The following is a 23049-nucleotide window of genomic DNA, read 5'->3' on the forward strand; positions in this document are numbered from 1 at the left end:
CAGTGGAGGAGCACCTGTCATGATGGAGCAAATGTACTACAATGGAAGCAGAAAGGGAAGGAAGGCACTGCTCTTTGTTTTTTGTTTTTTTTCTTTCTAGTTGGGTTTTTTTTTTTAATGTTTTGTGGGAAATTTGATCTAGCATTTCACAAGGAGGTCAGTATTGACACTTGTTTCTTTCAATGTAATAAAGCCTTGAATATTGGAAGAACCTCAGCCACCCAAGGCTGAGGCAATTCAGGAGGTCTTCAGTGGAGGAGCACCTGTCATGATAGAGAAAATGTACTACAATGGAAGCAGAAATGGAAGGAAGGCACTGCTCTTTGTTTTTTGTTTCTAGTTTTTTTTTTTTTTTATGTTTCGTGGGAAATCTGATCTAGCATTTCACAAGGAGGTCAGTGGACACTTGTTTCTTTCAAAGTAATAAAACCTTGAATATTGGAAGAACTACAATCTCAAACTCTTTTGCCTTTCTTCATTACAGCACTTTTGTAGGTGAAATTTAAAAAAAACAAAAAAACATTCTTCAGAAAATTGCATTGGAAGCTCATAATAACCTCAAACTAGACGATGACAAAAACTGTGATTAAAGTGCTTCTCCGGACGCAGCGTCCACCTGGCATTCTGGAGTCTGCTGAAACACAGAGTCGTGTCCCTGTATGGAGAACAGGTATGGCTCCTTCCCCACCCCCTTCTCTACATCCGGATGGTTGGGGTGGTGCCGTTGTAAGTGTTTCACCACTTGGAACTTCTGCTTGGCCCGGTATGGGCAGTGCTGACAGAAAAAAGGCTGCTGATTGGTGTGGGTGAGGTAGTGGTGGCGCAGTCCTGCCGGCCAGCGGAAGCTGCGCTGGCACACGTTGCAGACGTACGGCTTGTCCTCGCTGTGCTTTTTGAGGTGGGTTTTCAGAAGGAAGCGAGTTTTGAATGCCTTGCCGCACTGCTCGCAGATGAAGGAGCGGACCTCGCGGTGACGGGTCTCCCGGTGGACACGCAGCGCGTCGGCTCGGTTGGTGCAGTAGTTGCACTCTTCGCACTGGTATGGCTTCAAACCTGAAAAGTGGAGGGCGATGCATTTACAATGGGAGCCTATTCGGGTGTCTGGAACTACAGGTACCGCTCACCTAGTGTACAGTGTGAATACTAATGTGGATGATAATCATGGAAGGTATTCAATCAATGTATACCCTTATCCTTTTTAAACCCTCAAAAAGTCAATACTTTCTCCCTAGAAAGTGCAACAATACATATACAACCTTTTTGTGAATTACAAAAATAAATAAAATAAATAAATAAATTGATTTTAAACATATAATATGCAACAAAGTCCCACTAATCAAAAAAGTGTCCAAAAAGAAAGTCCAAAATAGTGTCCACAAATATCCCAAAATGTATTCACTATTTTCATCCACTGAAAGGATTGGCTCCTATTTCATCCAAAACGCACCTCGAAGTAAAAAATATAATAATATCTAGTGCATTACCTTAACCGCATGCCGCCCAGCCACTGTACATATACGGCGGCAGGGCGGCACTCACAGGCAAAACCACGTTTTAAAACGTGCGTTTTGTAAACAAATAGGGGGCGCGTGCGAGGCGCGCTGCCGCCCCATTTGTCCTGTGGATCACCGCCGCAGATGTCAGTTGCCGGGTCACAGCCGCTCATTAGCGGCTATGTCCCGGCGATCGGCGGTATACGGTGACAGAGAGCACAGCTGCAGTAGCTGTGCTGTCTGTCACGTCTCTGTCAGCTCGAGGATGAGCTGATCGAGAAAGAATAGTTTCACTTTCTCGGTCAGCCTTGTCCCGCCCAGTACACAGCCCCGCCCCCTAGTAAAACACTCCCCCTCACTCCTATAACCCTTCCCTGCAAAATAAAGTTAACCCCTTTCTCCCCAGTGCCATTAGTACAGTGTCAGTTTTTTTTTTTTGCACTGATCACTGTATTAGTGTTTTTGGGGATGTCAGTGACCCCAAGTCAGTACCCCCCATGTCAGAATGTCCGCCGCAGTCCCGCCATAAGTGGCTGGTCGCTGCCATAAGTCCCTGATCGCCGCCATAATTCGCTGATCGCCGCCATTATTAGTATAAAAAAAAACTAAAAATCCCAGTATCTTTCCCGCCATTTGTAAACGCTATAACTTTCACGTAAACCAATTAATTTACACGTATTGGGTTTTTTTTTTAGCAAAGACATGTCGCAGAATACATTTGGCAGAAATTTATGACTAAATTTGATTTTTGCATTTTTTTTTACTGGACATGTTTTATAGCAAAAAGTCCAAAATATTGTTTTTTTTTCCCTCAAAATTGTCAGCCTTTTTTTTTTATAGCGCAAAAAAATAAAAACCGCACAGGCGATCAAATACCACCGAAAGAAAGCTCAATTTGTGGGAAAAAAAAGGATGTAAATTTCTTTTATGTACCGTATTGCATGACCGCGCAATTGTCCGTTAAACTAGCGCAGCGCTGTATAACAGAAAAATGGTATAAATTGCAGTATTTATACCATAGTTTGTAGACGCTATAACTTCCACACAAAGCAATCAATATACACTTATTGGGATTTTTTTTACCAAAAACATGGAGCAGAATACATTTTGGCCTAAATTTATAACCAACTTGGAGTTTACTATATATTTTTTAGAGCTGAAAATAAAAAATATTGTTTTTCTTTAAAATTTTTGGCGTTTTTTTGTTTATAGCGTGAAAAAAAAAAAGCGCACAGGTGATCAAATTACACCGAAAGAAAGCTCTATTTGTGTGAAAAAAAGGACGTAGATTTCGTTTGGGTGCAGCATTGCATGACCGCGCAATTATCAGTTGAATTAGTGCAGCGCCGCGTAGCAAAAAGAGGCGTGGTCATTAAGGGGGGTAAATCCTCTGGAGCTCAAGTGGTTAATAGTAATAACAATAATCACCCCGTGCAACCAAAATACACTTCAAAAAACCTTTTGTGCAAGGGAAAAAAAAAAATATACAAATCCAAATTATTTTCTTATAGTGCATATAATCACACAAATCAAACTGTGAGTACTCTGTGGTCACTGCAATTCAGTGTCTGAAGACGAAGTCCGGAAGTGACGAAACGCGTTAGTGGAGTGACGTCAAGACGCACGTACGTAGACTGGAATTGTCGCCGCGGCCATTTTGTTGGTTTTCAACACATGGTTTTCTATGGTGTTTGGTTGAAAAAGCTTGAAACCATGTCTGGAGCTGATATTTTTAAATCTCAATGTAAGTGATGAATAAAAAGTTATCCCTATGCTTTGAATACTAGTCCTGAGACCCTTCTTATCTCTCTGAGGACCTTGGAAAAAACTTCTTGGAAGATAATGTGGAGGAATATTTTTCCATAGTATTGTTTGAGCATTTCAATACTCATAGAGGGTAATAGTATTTAGTACTACTGTGTGTTGGTTGATGGTAGACACTGAATTGCAGTGACCACAGAGTGCTCACAGTTTGATTTGTGTGATTATATGCACTATAAGAAAATAATTTGGATTTTTTTTTTTTTTCCTTGCACAAAAGGTTTTTTGAAGTGTATTTTGGTTGCACGGGGTGATTATTGTTATTATTATTATTATTATTATTAAGGTAATGCACTAGATATTATTATATTTTTTACTTCGAGGTGCGTTTTGGATGAAATAGGAGCCAATCCTTTCAGTGGATGAAAATAGTGAATACATTTTGGGATATTTGTGGACACTATTTTGGACTTTCTTTTTGGACACTTTTTTGATTAGTGGGACTTTGTTGCATATTATATGTTTAAAATCAATTTATTTATTTTATTTATTTTTGTAATTCACAAAAAGGTTGTATATGTATAATCATGGAAGGTAGACTAAAGCAAAATACAAGAACTGGGGAGTAAGACAGGCGGCATTTTCCATTAAAGTGGACCTAGTGTCAGATATATTTTTGAAGTACATGTATTCTAAAAAATTTGTGTCAGTGTAATGATTTATGACTCCTCAGAGAGGTCACACTATCCCCCTGGTAACATCATCTGTTTTTCTCTCCAGAAGAATAGAATCTCTTTGTTTAGGCATCATCCAGGGTCACCATCTACTCCCTGGATTGAAATGCTGAGATGCCACTGTAGCAGGAGTCACTTTGGGTCCCGCTTCCCCATCCGAACACCGACAACAGACACCACAGCAGACCATACAAGACTAGACGACACCAGTCTTGGAAGTAAACCAGGAGATAGACTAGTTTATTTGAACACAGATACAAGATATATACACTCAGGGGACAATCCCCCCTCCCTGCATAATGACACAGGGCGGGGCAATCTACATTTAGTAACAAGAGACACACCAGCAGACAGTCCCATCAGGAGGGAGGGCTGCTGGAGACACCCCCCACCAAGCCAATACACATAAACACATACATACCATAATAGTTTGCTCCCAAGCAAGACACACAATAGAACAATGGGATGCAACCACATGGCATTACCAATCAACAACCCCCCACCCCACCGATCTCCTAGAAATGTCTACACAATATCAGGACATATCACCCTGTACCCCTAACAGGCACAGGGTGACTTACACATAATAGGGATAAGGGCAGCTGAGAAAGGGGTCATGTAAATCCTGGTGCATGTGCAGTTCTTGCTTGTGGTCAAACATGTCTGTCATGGATCACCCCCTGCTGCAGCCCTTCGCCTTGTGACTTACTACAAAGTTACAATGTACAGTCTGATCATTGGGGGAAATGAGACTGAGGAAATACTTCCTTCTGCCTGCAGCAGGCTAGTGGCATTAGCCACTGAGTTTGTTTTTTTTTCAATAAAAGGTGGAGATTTACCTACAAATGACACTGTTGTTGTATAGTGTATATACATTATGTAAGTAATGTATTCATGCACACTTGTGAAAGGTCCACGTTGCACTTTGAAATAAAGACTTTAAAGATGAATTACAGGTATAGTTGATATTTTATACATAGTTACTGTCAGGAATGGACTTGCCAATAGTGGTGGGACTCACCTGCCTTGTGGGCTGAAGTACCAGGGCTGGCCAGCGGGTGCTCTCAACAACCAGAGGTTCACTTCGGCAATTAGCCATCACCTGGGGCTGATTGCAGGTGTATTTAAGGGATGGCCAGACCTGCAGTCGGTGCCTTGGTGTGTGTTTTTCCATGGGCCCCTGTATCTTGTTACCTGCATTCCTGTTCCTGCCTGACTTACTTGTTGCCGACCCAGCCTGATCCCGACCTCTGCTGACTTCTCCTGTTTGATCCCTGGCTTGTGACCCCGACCATTCTCTGCCTGACCCCCTGTACCTACCTGCCCGTTAGTTGCTGTACCCGGCTCGTGACCTGACTACTCTCTGCCTGCTCCTCCTGTTCCTACCTGCCCGATTGTTATTGACCCGGCCTGCCTGACTTCGCTTGCATTGTATGTATTGTTATCTGGGGTGGTTTGGTTTGGTTTGTTTGCACTGTGTTTATGTTTTAGTATTGCACTGCGTTTATGTATTGTTAGTATTAATAAATTATATTGTTTATAACATATCTGAAGCCTGCGTTTCCCTGCGTCAGTTCACATACCTCTGGTCATACCCGGAGTCCTGACAGTTACATTGGTCCAGCTTTGACAAAAGCGCCCATCTACAGTGAAGGAAATAAGTATTTGATCCCGTGCTGATTTTGAATGTTTGCCCACTCACAAAGAAATGATTGGTCTACAAATCGAATGGTAAGTGTATTGTAACACCATCTCAACTGTCAAAGATGGTGGTGGAAACATTCTGCTTTGGGGGGTTTTTCTGGTAAGGGGACAGGACAACTACACCGCATCAAAGGGATGATGGATGGGCAATGTACCATCAAATCTTGGGTGAGAACCTTCTTCCCTCAGCCAGGGCATTGAAAATGGGTAGTGGATGGGTGTTCCAGCATGACAATGACCCAAAACACACGGCCAAGGCAACAAAGGAGTGGCTCAAGAAGAAGCACATTAAGGTCCTGGAGGGGCCTAGCCAGTCTCCAGACCTTAATCCGATTGAAAATCTGTGGAGGGAGCTGAAAGTTTGAGTTGCCAAATGTCAGCCACCAAACCTTAATGACTAGGAGAGGATCTGCCAAGAGGAGTGGGCCAAAATCCCTCCTGAGATGTGTGCAAACCTGGGGGCCAACTCCAGGAAACGTCTGACCTCTGTGATTGCCAACAAGGGATTTGCCACCAAGCACTAAGTCATGTTTTGTGAAGGGGATCAAATACTTATTTCCCTCATGAACATGCAGATCAGTCATCATTTGTTAGACGCATTTCTTTTGAATTTGTTGTTGCTATTCTGTCTTTCAGTGTTACATTACACCAAACATTCGATTTTTAGATTGATCATTTCTTTGTGAGTGGGCAAACATTCAAAATCAGCAGGGGAGCAAATACTTATTTCCTTCACTGTATATACCATGCCTGGCTGATGCCACTGGAAGCTGGAAAATACTGGAGTAGACACTGCTACTCCAGAGATCTCTACTGGCATTCAGGTCCTGTGCTCAGCAGATGGTTTGCTGCATTCTGAACGCAGGAGTTCAACCGCTTAGCACAGGCACTACTGAGAGAATGCTTTGCATTCACATTACCACCCCACCGATACACCTCGTCCAATCAGAGGATGCTTTGTATTCATTCAAAAGAATGCAAAGCATTCTCTAAATGGTGCCCAGGCTGGGTGGCCGACCTCAAGGTCAGCACAGGACCTGGAAGCAAATGGAGAACACTGGAGTACCGGGTTTCTACTACGGTGATTTCCAGTTTCCAGGGGCATCTGTCAAGCTGGGCCAATGCAACTATGTATAAAATAGCCATATCTGGAATTTTTCTTTAACCGCTTGCCTGCCGCCCCATAGTAGAAACACTGCTACAGGGCAGCAGGGCTGTGCAAAATCACATATATATATATATACATGATTTGCATATCTGGCTAGGGAGCGCGTGCGTGCGCGCACGCTACCCTATACGCGCCGGCGGCTATGGATTTCAATCACCGGGTCCCGGCCTGAGATTCCCCGCTAGCACCCAGCGATCACCGAGTAACACTGACAGGGGAGAGACCTGTGTGTAAACAACGCAGGTCTCTCTCCTGCCAGCAAGAAAATGCTGCTGTGTATTTCTCTGCACAGCACATAAATACACAGCAGCATGTTTTCATAGTAAAACACACACAGCACATTATGTAAAACAGAACACAACACAGTTAACCCTTTGATCGCCCCAGATGTTAACCCCTTCTTGCCCAGCGTCATTAGTACATTGTCAGTGCTATTTATCAGCACTGATCACTGTACCAGTGTCATTGGGATGTCAGTGGCAGTCAGTCAGTTCCCACCCAGTGTCAGAATGCCCGCCGCAGCCCTGCTTTAAGTCAATGATCGCCGCCATTACTAGTATAAAAAAAATAAAAATATCAATTCCAGTATATATACCGCTATTTGTAAACGCTATAATTTTCATGTAAACCAATTAATTTACACGTATTGGGATTTTTTTTTTAGCAAAGACATGGAGCAGAACATACTATATGCACTGATAGGCGGCACTGACTGGCATTGATTGGCAGCACTGATAGGTAGCACTGACTGACACTGATAGGTGGCACTGACTGGCACTGATAGGTGGCACTGAAAGGCAGCTCAGGTGGGCACTGATATGTGGCATTGATGTGCACTGTTAGGCACTGATATGTGGCATTGATGTGCACTGGTAGGCACTGATATGTGACATTGATGTGCACTGGTAGGCACTGATATGTGGCATTGATGTGCACTGGTAGGCACTGATATGTGGCATTGATGTGCACTGGTAGGCACTGATATGTGGCATTGATGTGCACTGGTAGGCACTGATATGTGGCATTGATGTGCACTGGTAGGCACTGATATGTGGCATTGATGTGCACTGGTAGGCACTGATATGTGGCATTGATGTGCACTGGTAGGCACTGATATGTGACATTGATGTGCACTGGTAGGCACTGATATGTGGCATTGATGTGCACTGGTAGGCACTGATATGTGACATTGATGTGGCACTGATGGGCACTGGCACGTGGCACTGATGAGCACTGACAGCTGGCACTGATGGACACTGACAGGTGGCACTGCTGGGGTACACAGATCATCAGGGCACACTGATCATCAGTGCCCTGATGATCAGTGTACATGTCCCCTCTGAGTAAAGCCGATTACCGGCTCTCCTCTCCTCTCCTCTGTCAGCGTGACAGCTCGTGAGGAGAGAAATGCAGATAACCGGTATTTTCCTATTTACATGCGATCCACTGTGATTTGACACAGCTGATCACATGACCAAGCCAACATCTTCGGCTCTTTCCGTTAATCAGTGATCCGCTGTGTCCGAGGGACACAGTGCACCGCCGATTGCCACGCTGCGTGCCCCCGGAGCTGCGCATGCACGGTTAGAATGGGAGGACGTCATATGACGTCCTCCCAGAACGAGAGAACCGCCTTGCGCCCGTTATTACCATATATGGCGGGTGGGAGGCGGTTAAAGAAATCTGGGCTGAGAAGAACAATCAGATCACACTTACCTTCAAATTGATTCATAAAAGGAAATCATTATGGTTTGGGGTCAATTTATTTTTACAAGGTTTTAAACAGATTTCTGTCCTGCGTTACTCCTTACCTGTGTGTTTGGTCATGTGATATTTCAGCTGGTTCACCCACTTGCACTTGTATCCACACTCAGGACAAAGGTAGTTCTTTTCATCCTTGTGGATGCGCATATGGTACTAAACAAAGAGAACACAAATGGAACTCATTAAGCTACAATACAGATGGACGGTTTTTGGGCTGCTCAGCAGAGTACCTGACACTTTGAAAAATGTTGTGCCTGCGCTGTCACCCTCCAAACCATCATCGAAAGGAAAGGAGAGCTTACACTGAGCAAAACAGGAGAAGCTCCAAATGCATCATGGGAGTTGAACCTTTTTATTCTAGGTTCTGAACTGCCCTAGTATGACAGGCTGGGGAGTAGTAGTGATTACAGCTAAGTTCTGAGTTTTTAAAAATTCTGATTATTAGAAGACTCCATAACAGAACCTTAAAGTGTTACTAAACCCCGGACCCTGCAAGTCACTATATCTGGTCTCCCCGGACCCTGCATTAATTATATCTGGTCTCCCCAGACCCTGCATTCACTATATCCGGTCTCAACGGACCCTGCATTCACTATATCCGCTCTCCCTGAACCCTGCATTCACTATATCCGGTCTCCCCGGACCCTGCATTCACTATATCTGGTCTCCCCGGACCCTGCATTCACTATATCCGCTCTCCCCGGACCCTGCATTCACTATATCCGCTCTCCCTGGACCATGCATTCACTATATCTGGTCTCCCCGGACCCTGCATTCACTATATCCGCTCTCCCTGGACCCTGCATTCACTATATCCGGTCTCAACGGACCCTGCATTCACTATATCCGGTCTCAACGGACCCTGCATTCACTATATCCGCTCTCCCTGGACCCTGCATTCACTATATCCGGTCTCCCCGGACCCTGCATTCACTATATCTGGTCTCCCCGGACCCTGCATTCACTATATCCGCTCTCCCCGGACCCTGCATTCACTATATCCGCTCTCCCTGGACCATGCATTCACTATATCTGGTCTCCCCGGACCCTGCATTCACTATATCCGCTCTCCCTGGACCCTGCATTCATTATATCTGGTCTCCCCAGAGCCTGCATTCACTATATCTGCTCTCCCCGGACCCTGCAGTCATTATATCTGGTCTCCCCGGACCCTGCATTCACTATATCTGCTCTCCCCGGACCCTGCAGTCATTATATCTGGTCTCCCCGGACCCTGCCTTCACTATATCTGGTCTCCCCGGACTCTGCATTCACTATATCCGGTCTCCCCGGACCCTGCATTCACTATATTCGGTCTCCCCGGACCCTGCATTCACTATATCTGGTCTCCCCGGACCCTGCCTTCACTATATCTGCTCTCCCCGGACCCCGCATTCACTATATATGGTCTCCCTGGACCCCACATTCACTATATATGGTCTCCCAGGATCCTGCATTCACTATATCCGGTCTCCCGGACCCTGCATTCACTATATCCGGTCTCCCCGGACCCTGCATTCACTATATCCGCTCTCCCCGGACCCTGCATTCACTATATCTGCTCTCCCCAGACCCTGCATTCACTATATCTGCTCTCCCCAGACCCTGCATTCACTATATCTGGTCTCCTCGGACCCTGCATTCACTATATCTGGTCTCCCCGGACCCTGCATTCACTATATCTGGTCTCCCCGGACCCTGCATTCACTATATCTGCTCTCCCCGGACCCTGCATTCACTATATCTGGTCTCCCCGGACCCTGCATTCACTATATCTGCTCTCCCCGGACCCTGCATTCACTATATCCGGTCTCCCCGGACCCTGCATTCAATATATCCGGTCTCCACGGACCCTGCATTCAATATATCCGCTCCCCTCAGACCCTGCATTCACTATATCCGCTCCCCTCAGACCCTGCATTCACTATATCCACTCTCCCCGGACCCTGCATTCACTATATCCGGTCTCCCCGGACCCTACATTCACTATATCCGGTCTCCCCGGACCCTGCATTCAATATATCCGGTCTCCCCGGACCCTACATTCACTATATCCGGTCTCCCCGGACCCTGCATTCAATATATCCGGTCTCCCCGGACCCTGCATTCACTATATCCGGTCTCCCCGGACCCTGCATTCACTATATCCGCTCTCCCCGAACCCTGCATTCACTATATCTGGTCTCTTTAAAAAGCGGAACCAAACCCACTGATTTAACCGTTTCACAAAACAGTTACTGGAGGAGGCACATACTGGGGTTTATTTACTAAAGCTAGAGAGTGCAAAACCAGGCTCCCTTCTGCATAGAAACCAGATTCCAGGTTTTATTGCCAAAGCTTAATTGAACAAGCTGAGAGTAGAAGCTGATTGGTTTCTAAGCAGAAGTAAGTCTGATTTTGCAATCTCCAGCTTTAGTAAATAAACCCCACTGTCACCTTATATACAGCTTACTGATCCAGCACGGCTTCCTTCTCTACTATCCAACAAGTCGCCACTGTCACCTTATATACAGTCTACTGATCCAGCACGGCTTCCTTCTCTACTATCTGACCAGGCTTACAATGTCACCTTACTGTATATACAGCTTACTGATCGAAGACTGCATCCTGCTTTATCTGACACTGTCCTGTGTCACCCTATATAGAGGCTTCCCACAAGCAAGAAAAATATATTTTAAATATAGTGTAAAAATATTCTTCCCAAATATATTGACATATGTTTGAAATACTACAATTTTGGCCGTATTCAATATATTTTTATATATATATATATATATATATATATATATATACACACACACACTGCATGTTGAAATGCGTTTTATTATATATTACAAAACATATGAAACATATTTTTAAAAACTTTTTTTTTTAATATATATTTTTCATATATTTTGTAGTAAAAAATGCATTTCAACATACAGTGTGTGTGTGTATATATATATATATATATATATATATATATATATATATATATATATATATATATATATATATATATATATATATATATATATATATATATACACACACACACACATATACACATATATACATAATGTATGTTGAAATGCATTTTTATTACAAAATATATGAAAAATATTTTGAAAAAATACATTTTCAAATATACTGTATGTCTTTAAAATTGCATTCAATCTACATTTTTGGAATGCATTTACAAATATATGTAAAAATATAGGTTAAAATGACTTTTTTATATGTTAAAAAAAAATCTGAAGAATATATTTAAAAAAATATTTTTCATATATTTTGTAATATATAAAAAAATGCATTTCAGCATACAGTATGTATATTGAAATCAGGGTGGATACAAAATAAATGATTTTTTTTAAAAAATCTGATTTTTTACATTTAAATTGGATTTTTTAAAATAAAATGCTTTTTGAGGAAAATATATTACCATCCAAAGGTTATTCCATCATGAAATAAAGATTCATTTTTTAATTATGTAGAATAAGGCTGTATGTGTTTAATTTTTTTGGTAAATAAATTCCATGAATCCATTCACAATGTCATGCTCTTCCAGAGGTTTTTGTAAGATTATTGGGCAGTTTCTCTGCCTACAAGATATTATCACAGATGCTCGGTTTACTTTTGCAGTTCTCAAAACTGAATTGGACTCAGCGGAGATCACATGCCTCTTCTTCACAGCAAAAATGTTATAATTAACAGATTTACGAAAAAGACCTTCATCCTAACTTCTACAAACCTATGAATACAGAATCAGCCCCTTCAGTGCTAAGTTTCAAGAAGTTCAGTGAATAGAATAGAAACAATATTTTTCTGATTGTTTGGAGTGGAATAGATCTGCACAAGAAGAAAGTGAAACTAAGTGTGAGGAGGAAGGGGCTGACCGTCTAAGTTTCTTAAAATATATATATTTTGTTTAGCCAAATTAGTTAACAAACATGGATGTTTAAGCCAATCACATATGCTGGAATGTTATTGTTTCAGCTGAATAAATCTATTTAAATTGTTATTATTAAGGTAATGATTATTTTTCTCCTTCCTAAGTACAACAGAAAAGTTGTCCAACTATGAATGATTAACCTATTAAACTGGGGATAAAAAAACTAATATGAAAAGTTGTTATTCTAAAAATCTTCATCTACTTGTATATTAAAGTTATACCAGCAAGAATTAGTCTTTATGTAGAAAACTAGGATTTACATCAAGCCTTACTGACTAGTGATTTAAATCGTGATTTAAATCAGTTTGATTTAAATCAAATCCACCTTGATTGAAATATATAGAATACGTCCAAAATTGTAGTATTTCAAATATATGTCAATATATTTGGGAAGAATAATTCTTAAATATATTTAAAATATATGTGGGTTTGCTCCAGCACTGCTTCATCCTCCACAAGCATAGACGGCACACGCTGTCACCTTATATACATCCTACTGATTCCGCATTGCTTTCTCCTCTACTATCTGACAAGGCAATCATTTTGCATATCAGATGATCCAGCCTTGGGAAACAGAAAAAATAGGCGATGCAGCTTTGTAACTAAAGCCTACATGTGGTACAGGGGTGGCACTATCACAAATAAAGGAACCATTACCTTAAGACGTGAAGGATCTCCACAGGCGTAGGTGCAGAGGTGACATTTGTAGGGCTTTTCCCCGGTATGAATTCGACTGTGCCAGGTGATCTTCTGCTTATTCTTGGTGCTGTACTCACAGTCTGAACACTTGTAGACCCGTGTGGCCCCATGGCCCTTGACATGGTGGTCATACACCAACTGGTGACGGCAGGAAAAGGAGCAGAAAGGGCAGCGCAGGGGACCTTCCTCCGCCTCCACTCCAGGCAGCGCGGAGGACTCGTGCACCTCTGCATAATGGTTAACTAGCTGCTGCCTGTCCTTGGCAGCAAACTGGCATTGCTGGCAGTGGTGGGAAAAGTGAGATTTACGATGTTCCTCTAAGTCCTGCCGGCGGGAGAAAGTCTTCTTGCAGAAGGCACACTCCAGCTGTAGGTGCTGTTTCTGAACGTGACATCGGAGCGTGGCCTGGCTATGACAGGAGAACAGACACTGCGAACATTCATAGGTCTCCTTCTCTTGGTGCTTTCGCAGGCTATGCTGCTTCAGCGCCGCCTCGGAGCTAAAACTCGCCTGGCACACGTTGCATGGGAAATCTAGTTCGCCGCTATGGCAGCTGCTCAAGTGCCGAGCGATATCGTTCTGACTGTAGCCGCTATAATCGCACAGGTTGCAAAAGTGCGTGGGTTTCTTCTCATGGACTCTTCGTTGGTGCAGCCGTAGTTTAGAGTTCGTGCCAAAAGTCCGACTGCAAGCGCTGCAGGAGATCCGTCCAACCCCGGTGTGAAGGGATTCGTGGGCTTCCAGGCGGTAGCGCCGGGTGGTGCTGAAGTCACAGTATTTGCAGCGGTGAGGTTTAACCCCTTCGTGACGGATCCGTACATGCTGCTTCAAGCATCGCGGCTGCTTGCAGGTAAAGTCGCAAAGCTTGCACTGCAGATGTGCTCTGTTTTGAGAATACTTCTGGTGAAGGTCTCGGTGTCGATTAAGAGCCGAGGTCGACATGCATCGAAATGAGCAGAGCGAACACTGGAGCTCCCCTGGTTTTAAACAACCTTTTTTCTTGTGTGTTCTCATGGCCCGCTCCTGACTACATGTAAAGGGGCAGGTGGGACACGAAAGTTTGCAGGTGCCTGTAGACACGGCCGTGTTTTTACAACAATCTACGCTTTCGTTTGGTTCTCGATCATCTTCTTCCTCTGTATTGAGACCATCCTCTCCTCCAGAGCTTTCACACTCATATTCTTCATCCTGACGGTTCTTTAAAATGTTCTTCTTTGTGCAGTTATGTTTTCTCAGTGCCGTTTCTGAGTGTAGAACAGCTAGGCAAAGGGTGCAGGATACTCTTTTTACTTCCCGGCAGTTCTCATTCACGTGGCAATTAATAGTACATTCCCTGGAACAGGAATAAGCGCAAAATAAGCATCGGAATTTTCCATCTTTAAATTGGTATTTTTCCCTTTCCTCTGGCACAGAAGAAGCATTGTCCTGGTCCTTTGGACTCTCTGAGGGGAGCTCACTAATTTCGTGCTCAGTACTTTCTATTCTATCGGGATCAATTTCTTCCAATTGTTCTTGCACCAATTCTTGACCTGCGGATAACTGATCTGGGGCATTTAAACAGTTTTCAGGCAAGCTGGGATCTTGAGCATCAATATTAACTTCTGGATTCATGTAATCATGAACTGGGTGGATGTTGTCATGCTGCTCCACTGTCTTCGATGATGTAGTTGCCTTGATCCCAGCTCTTTTCTTCTTTAATATCACTGGACACTTCTTCAGGATATGAGTATTGAGCCCTCTTTGTTGTTTAAAGCTAGCTCCACATTCCTGGCACATCAAGGCAGATTTGCGCATGCTGCAACCGTTCTTAGCGTGCTGGACAATGCATGCTTTTTTCTTGGTGATGTAGGAACATTTTTCACAACGGTAAACCTGACTTTTAGATTGGACCACCAACATTTGGACTCTTCCCTCCAGGACAAGCGTCTCTGCTTGCTCCTTGTCTTGCTTTCTCAAGGCCTTCAGTATGGACTCAGGTCTGCTATTATCATAGCTTTCATCCAGAGAGACAGCAGGAGGTTCCACTACCTGAAGGTTGGTCTCGTTAAGCCCACTCGATTCACAGACAATGGTCAACTGTACTCCGCCCTTCACAACATCAGCCCAGGACTCCTGTACTTCAACCGAGATGTCTCCAGGCTGGATTTCAAGATTACTATTCCCAGGGTCAGGAAGTTCTTCACACTGGTCACTAATTTCACACAAAACTGGCTCAGGGTTATAGTGAACAGCAGTTACACATACACTGTTCTCAAGCTTGTCTTGATCGTCAGCCTGAGGTTCAGCTTCTTCTTCAAAATCCTGCCCACAGGTCATATGTTCGTCAATGGTCAACGGCTCAGAGAAGCACAGGATTTCCGTCTGTTCCGGAAGTGGATCTTCACAGCTCTCCACAGCAGGCTCTTTGACCATGAGCTCGTTGGATGTGGCTAGTTCCAACCGTACTGGAAAGTCTTCCATTTCTATACTGCAAGTTTCAACAGGTTCTAGAGTAATAGCTGCCAATAATGATTCATCTGCCACTGATATGTTGGCATCTCCAGTAGGCTCAGTAAGACCTTCAATCTGCAGGCAATGAGCCGTCTGGGAATCCGTATTTTCCTCAACATGGCTGTCTAGTTCCTCACAGTTATGTTCCTGAGCTTGTTGATCACCAGAGGACGGTTGCTTAAGACTCACCGACACCTCAGTTTTGTATGGAAATAGCAGGTCAGCATTGCTGATCTCTTGCTGTTTGCTTGCATACCTCTCCAGCCACTCTTTATCACCGGGTACATACCCATGTGATTTGCGTTTGTGAAAAAACAGGCTTGTGTTGCTGAATGTGCGGAAGGGGCAGAGGGCGCAGCAGAATTCACGGTGCTTGGTGTGCTTGCCGTTCTCATGGTTGCGCAAGGTTTGCTTGTACCTTGTCTGGTAGTTGCAATGCTGGCATTGATAGATGGGTAACTGGGAGCTCTGGGAATGCTTAACCTGCATGTGTTTCTGGAGCTCACTCTTGCGCTTGCATCCAAACCCACAGACTTCACAAATCAGGGTCTTCCCCTGGTGTCGAAGCTTGTGGCTACTCAACTGGTCGGCACGATGGCAGCGATATGAACACTGACTGCAATGATACCTGAAAAAAAACAAAAATAGGAAAAATAATATAATTTCTGTATGAAAACCAGTAAATGGTAAAATGCACAATGAAAGCTTGTAGATTGCTTGTAAAAGGTGCCATTAGAAGGAAAACAAACTAGTTTATTTATTTATTTTGAGACTGAAAGAGTCTCTTTAAAAAAATAAAACCCCAGTACCCTGCAAGCCGTTATACTCACCTCTCTTGCTCTCCTTGGTTCCAGCGCTGTAGCCTCCCTTAGCCTCTCTGGAGATTTACTAAAACTGGAGAGCGCACAATCTAATGCAGCTCTGCATCGAATCCAATCAGCTTCCAGGTTTTATTATCAAAGCATAATTGAACAAGCTGAAGTTAGAAGCTGATTGGCTACCATACACAGCTGCACCAGATTCTGAGTTCTCCAGTTTTAGTAAATTTCCCTGTAACGGAACCGTCCCAGTCTGCGCTTGGGTATTTCCTTTATAATACCACTTCCCCATCTGAACACCGACCACAGACTCCACCGCTGACCATACAAGACTAGACTAGACCCGTCTTGAAATAAATCAGGAAATAAACGACTTTATTTTAAACACAGATACAAGATATATACACAGGGTGGGGTAATCCACACCCAGTAACAAGAGACACATCAGCAGACAGTCCCATCAGGGGGGAGGGCTCCTGGAAACACCCCCCACCAAGCCAGTACACACAAACACATACATCTCATAATAGTTTGCTCCCAAGCAAGATACACAATAGAACAATGGGATGCAACCACATGGCATTAACAATCAACAACCCCCACCCCACTTATCTCCTAGACATGTCTAGACAATATCAGGACATATCACCCTGCACCCCTAACAGGCATAGGGTGACTTACACATAATAGGGATATGGGGAGCTGAGACAGGGGTCTCCCCACCTCTCCACAGTGAGCTGTGTTCCATGGGCCCCCCACCCAAAGTCACTCCCGTCACATTCCCCCTCTGTGTCTTTAACAGGGAAAGGAAACTTATGAAGCCACTGAAACTAATTGGTTATCTACAGATACCTCTGTGACTAATAACATAAACTGGGAACAAACAGGGGGTGCCAGCTAAGTGTAGTAGTAAAACCAGCTTTATTAACACAGACAAATGGCACCTCACTGCGTATCACTTGGGATCGTAACTGGAGGTACTGGAACCACCGTGAAGCACAGGTTCTGGTCTATGGTGGTTCCAGTACATCCAGTTGCAGTCCCCAATGCTTCCTTACAGGCTGGCAGCTGCTGGAGCAGCTCCCAGTTACAAAAGGACCTACAGTGTCTCAGGGAATTTGGCAATATATTTGTGATAAGTGATATACACCTTTTACTGCACTGAGTTGTCAATTATCTTACATAATTACATAGTCTGGCAGAAAAAAAGACAAAAGTCCATCCAGTTCAACCATTGAAAAAAAATGGTTGAACTGAAGAAGTCCACGATGACTGGCGGATGAAACGCGTCAATGTAATGACATCGCGCCCGGAACCAGTGCCCGGCGATGTCTCCATACTCAGAAAGTGAGAACCATCAAGTCACGCTAGCGCTATAACATCATTCCCAGTATTCCGGGTCACCTCACCTACCGCAGAGGCATGGAGAGTGCAGGATCACCCATTTCTTTATGACGCTGCGTGTATGGCCCAATACGGTGGGGTACAAGAAAGAACCTTAGAGAGACTGAACTTATGGGACTTTCCAAAAATGGTTGAAGCAACTGTGTGATACATAATTAGTCTGGCTTAAAATAGACAAAAGTCCATCCAGTTCAACCATTAAAAAAAAAAGTTATAATCCTACACCCACAGTTGATCCAGAGGAAGGCAAAAAAAAAACCCAGCAAAGCACGATCCAATTTGCTCCTGCAGGGGAAAAAATTCCTTCCTGATCCCCCGAGAGGCAATCGGATATTCCCTGGATCAACTTTACCTGTAAAGTATTAATAAATGTGTTTTTACTACTGCACTTAGCTGGTGCCCTGTTTGCTCCCTTATATATCCACAGATTAGCTTTGATCTGAGTGTGGATGTCAGGAATGGACTCACCACTGGTGGTGGGACTCACCTGCCGTGTGGGCTGCAGTACCAGGGCTGGCCAGCGGGTGCTCTCAGCAGCCAGAAGCTCACTCCTGCAATCAAGTCATCACCTGAGGCTGATTGCAGGAGGTGTATTTAAGGAGTGGCCAGGCCTGCAGTCAGTGCCTTGGTGTATAGTTTCCCTTGGCCCCTGTATCCTGATCCTGCCTGCTTGAATCCTGACTCTGCACGAACTCTGCCTGTACCGACCTCGGCTTTTCCTGACTACTCTTCTGCCTGCTCCTTGTACCTTGCCTGCCCATTTGCTACTGACCCGGCCTGCCCGACTACGTTTAGTATTGCTCTTATTGTTATCTGTTGGAGGTTTGGTTTGTTTGCACTGTGTTTATGTTTAGTCTTGCACTGCATTTATGTATTGTTTAGTCTTTAATAAATTGTATTGTTTATACTATACCTGAAGCCTGCGTTTCCCTGTGTCAGTCCACACATCTCTGGTCATACCTGGAGCCCTGACAGTGGAGTTGTCGCTATCATACTCGTTCTTTCTGGACTTACTGACTTGAACAAAGACAATTCTACTCTTTTGTTTTTTTATACGTTCTTTTATTCTTACCCGTCGTTTTGTGAAATCCCCATCCAGTGCCATTATGGATATTTTTTTTACTAATAAAATGAAGTGGACTTTCAAATACACCTGTAGTGCTTCCTGTGTACTGTATATTTTATTGACATTCAGAGGACCTATCCAGGCCCTTTGGTCTTTAAAGTTTTCAGACTTCCTTGTTTGAGTTTACAAAGACTCTAAGGCCCCATGTTCACGAGACACTTCTGAACGATAGAAACTGACTGCTGGAAAACGTAGCTTAAAAAACATCTGTTTAGCCGCGTTTGCATAACGCGTTTATACGCGTTTGCGTTTATACGCGTTTTTTAAAGATAAGCACAGGAGAACCTCCCAAATGCCCAGAATGCACTGAAAAGTGGTAAATTATTAACTATTTCAGAGAAATACAGAGAGTAGAAGCAGAGACAGCAGTAGGTGTTGAGATTAGCTCAGGTGTGAGTTGCTCATTAACATTTCTTTTGTTTCCAAGGGTGGAAAAGGTGTCTGGTGGAGAGAGTCATTAAGGCCACCTGGCAGGGGGTCTTCATGAGGAATTTGAGGTGTGAATGCTCATTAACATATCTTTTGTTTCCAAGGGTGGGAAAGGTGTCTGGTGGAGGGAGTCATTAAGGCCCCCTGGCAGGGGGTCTTCAAGAGGAATTTGAGGTGTGAATGGTCATTAACATATCTTTTGTTTCCAAGGGGGGGAAAGGTGTCTGGTGGAGGGAGTCATTAAGGCCACCTGGCAGGGGGTCTTCATGAGGAATTTGAGGTGTGAATGGTCATTAACATATCTTTTGTTTCCAAGGGTGGGAGAGGTCTGAGGTGTGAATCGGTCATTACAATGTGTGACAAGCTTGATAGGAACATCCTGTGTTCAGTGTTTTGTCCATTTGAGTACCTTGAAAACGCTTTATATGCATTTTTCATGATGAAAAAAGGCTCAGGACAGCATCGGGAACTGGAAGAGTTAAAAAAAAAATTTCAAACACAAACGCTTATAAATGCGATTTTCCGCGTTTAGCCGCAATTACAAGCGTTTTGCGTTTGAAACGCTGATAAAATCAACTGCTGAACGCAAGTTTTCTGCATTCAAAAAAACGACTGTAAATTCAAATGCCTGTGAATGACTGTAAACGAAGATGTGTACATGGACAAATAGGAAAACATTAAGGTGAGTTCAGGGGCTGCTGAAAAAAATGCTGAACAGCTCCTGAATGTGAGTTTATCAGCTGCAGTGTACATGAACCCTAAATCTGCCTGGCATCTAAGATTTCTTCATCCATCATTACTACAAGAAGACATCGTGCCATGTAAGAGCCTGGTGACACTGACCTGAGGTCTCCGTTGTGCTTACGCATGTGTACGTTCAGGTAATGTTTCCACTTGGTGATGTATCCGCATTCCGTACACATGTAGTTCTTGTCTGCGGAGTGTGTCAGCATGTGTTTAGAGAGGTAGCTCAAATCCCGACAAGTGAAGTCACACTGGCTGCATTTGTGGGGCTTCTCTCCTGGCAGATTGGAAACAAAAAAAAAAATGTTAGATTAGAAATCGTGAATCGATGGATCATAGCTATCATATGAGCACAGATTATAGATAGGGTAAGGTAGAGTTAACACTGTCAGTTTATTTTTGCCATCTGTTTCCCATATGGGGGACTTTCCTTCACTTCCTGTCCCATAACCAAACTAGGAAGTGAGAGGGTATCTCTCCAAAGTGAGGGAAATCCTTGGTTTTCAAATGGGCTGGTGTCCCCCACTGGGAAATGTCCCCTCTATTCCTGTACTGGGGAAAATACAAAATATGTGATTTTTCTTTCATTTTCCGCGGTAACGTGGTATTGTTAAACAGGAAAAATAAAGAGAGTGAATCTCCTTTTCCGGGGTCACAGACACAAATTATAACCTGATGGGTGTTCCAATTCCTCTCCACCCTATGAAAAATTAAAACAAAAGTTTTGCCTTTAATTATACTTTAACCCCTTCGTGCCTAAGGGTGAACCAAATGTTAATGCCTAAGCACAATTTTGCAACTTTGACATGTTCGTAAAACTGTACATATCATCACAACTACTTTTTGCATCCAGGTGGATTATTCCGCGTTTTTTTGAGGACAAATCAGGCTTTAATTTGGTGGTAAATGGTAATGGATATCTCCTGATTTTTATATTTATCAAAGGAAAACTGGCCCAAAACAGAAAAAAATTATTTTTTTAAATTTAGTTGTATATCTCTTGCTGATACCATAACCTATAAACAAAAAACAACCCCCCCCCAAAAAAAAAAATTTCTCACTATTGTTGATCCCAACGATACCACATATGTGTATGTTGATTGTCGTTTGTACCCTAGCCGCATCCCCACCGCCCTATAGTAGAAATACTGCTACAGGGCAGCACGGGTGCGCAAAATCACATACATAAACGTGATTTCGCATTTCCGGGTAGGAGGCGTGCATGAGTCGCTTACAGTGAAACACACACCCCTCGCCCCCTAGTAAAACATTCCCTACTCACAGTTAACCCTTTGATTGCCCCTCATGTTAACCCCTTCCTGCCCAGTGCCATTAGTACAGTGTCAGTGCTTTTTTTTTTTAGCACTGATCACTGTATACTGTAGGTGTCACCGGGGATGTCAGTGACACCAAGTCAGTTCCCCCCCCCGTGTCAGAATGTCCGCCGCAGTCCCGCAATAAGTCGCTGATCGCCATCATTACTAGTAAAAAAAAAACTTTCACGTAAACGAATTAATTTACACGTATTGGGATTTTTTCTTAGCAAAGACGTGGAGCAGAATACATTTTGGCATAATTTTATGATGAAATTTGATTTTAAAATTTTTGGACTGGACTTGTTTAATAGCAAAAAGTCAAAAATAGTTTTTTCTCAAAATTGTCGGTCTTGTTTTTATAGCGCGAAAAAGAAAAAAACCGCACAGGCGATCAAATACCACCGAAAGAAAGCTCAATTCCTGGGAAAAAAAAGGACATAAATTTAATTTCGGTGCAGCGTTGTACGACAGCGCAATTGTCAGTTAAAGTAATGCAAAAAATGGCCTGGTCAGGAAGGGGGGGGAAGTGGCTAGTACAGCCCAGAAACTATAGTGCACATTTTTCTTTCTTTTATCCTACCTAAAACACACTGACACTGATACTAATAGACTTTTTTTTTCTTTTAAATCCTGCCTAAAAAAATACTGACCCTGACCTTGACCCAAACACTAACCCTGGCACTGACCTAGATCAAACCTTGATCTATTTTTTTTTTTAATACATTCAGAGAGGGAAAACATGGGGGCGGGCTTCGCAGTGACTGATCACTGTGATAACCAATCAGAAGCCATCACATCGATCAGGTGACTTGGCGCACTCTCAACACAAAGATAGATACGCAAATATGCGCCCCCCCCCTCCACGGAAAAAAGCCAAGTCCAGTGGGGCGGCATATTTGCGTGCGCTCGGCGCCAAGGGGTTAATGGATTATTAATTTTAATTTTGTTCTAAGCTAGAGTTCTGTTTTATATTTAACATAACTTCTAAATCTAAACCTTTTGGTCATAGCAATGCACTCAATTCTGCACTACTGTGAATCAGATTCAGCCGACAGTGGGTTAAAACCTGCTCAGCTGACGTCACAAAGCCATTCCAGCCAATGTCCTGCAGACAATATTGTCAGGATCCACCCTGATGCCTGACCAGCAGCTGGCTCGTCCTCTCATCACACTGCTGAGAACCTGAGCTAGCCGCTCCCGCCCGTCCACAGCCCGGAGCGCCACTGAGCACTGGAGGAGCATAGCACAGAGCGGTGATTGACAGTCTGTGCTCAGAGAACTAAGCAATCTTTGGTCTTTGATCGCTCAGTTCTCGGTGTAGAACCTGCAAAGGACAGCTGCAACCATCTAGGCAAGTATAAATGTTTTTTTTTTTTTTAATCCTGCACTTCTCTTTTAAAAATAATCCTGATGCAGCTTAAACATTTTGTAGGTCATCCGCTGCTGTAGAGTTCCTGGGATCCCAGGC

General features: G+C 43.5%; 1 protein-coding gene across 1 annotated transcript in view; it reads right to left on the bottom strand.

Moving 5' to 3' along the window:
• Nucleotides 1-460: 460 nt before the first annotated feature.
• The window catches only part of ZNF142 (zinc finger protein 142), a 38850-nt gene continuing 16261 nt past the window's right edge, over nt 461-23049 (bottom strand). The window contains exons 6-9 of the mRNA XM_089683559.1: nt 20365-20542; nt 13213-16372; nt 8672-8777; nt 461-1053 (exon numbers count right to left, since the gene is read on the bottom strand). Of these exons, the coding sequence (XP_089539685.1) occupies nt 587-1053; nt 8672-8777; nt 13213-16372; nt 20365-20542 (3911 nt within the window). The 3' untranslated portion in view covers nt 461-586. The remainder of the gene's footprint in view (nt 1054-8671; nt 8778-13212; nt 16373-20364; nt 20543-23049) is intronic.

This window comes from Staurois parvus, unplaced genomic scaffold (assembly GCF_062004578.1).
Source record: "Staurois parvus isolate SC_StPar_1 unplaced genomic scaffold, SC_StPar_1.0 ptg000315l, whole genome shotgun sequence".
Taxonomy (NCBI): Eukaryota; Metazoa; Chordata; class Amphibia; order Anura; family Ranidae; genus Staurois; species Staurois parvus.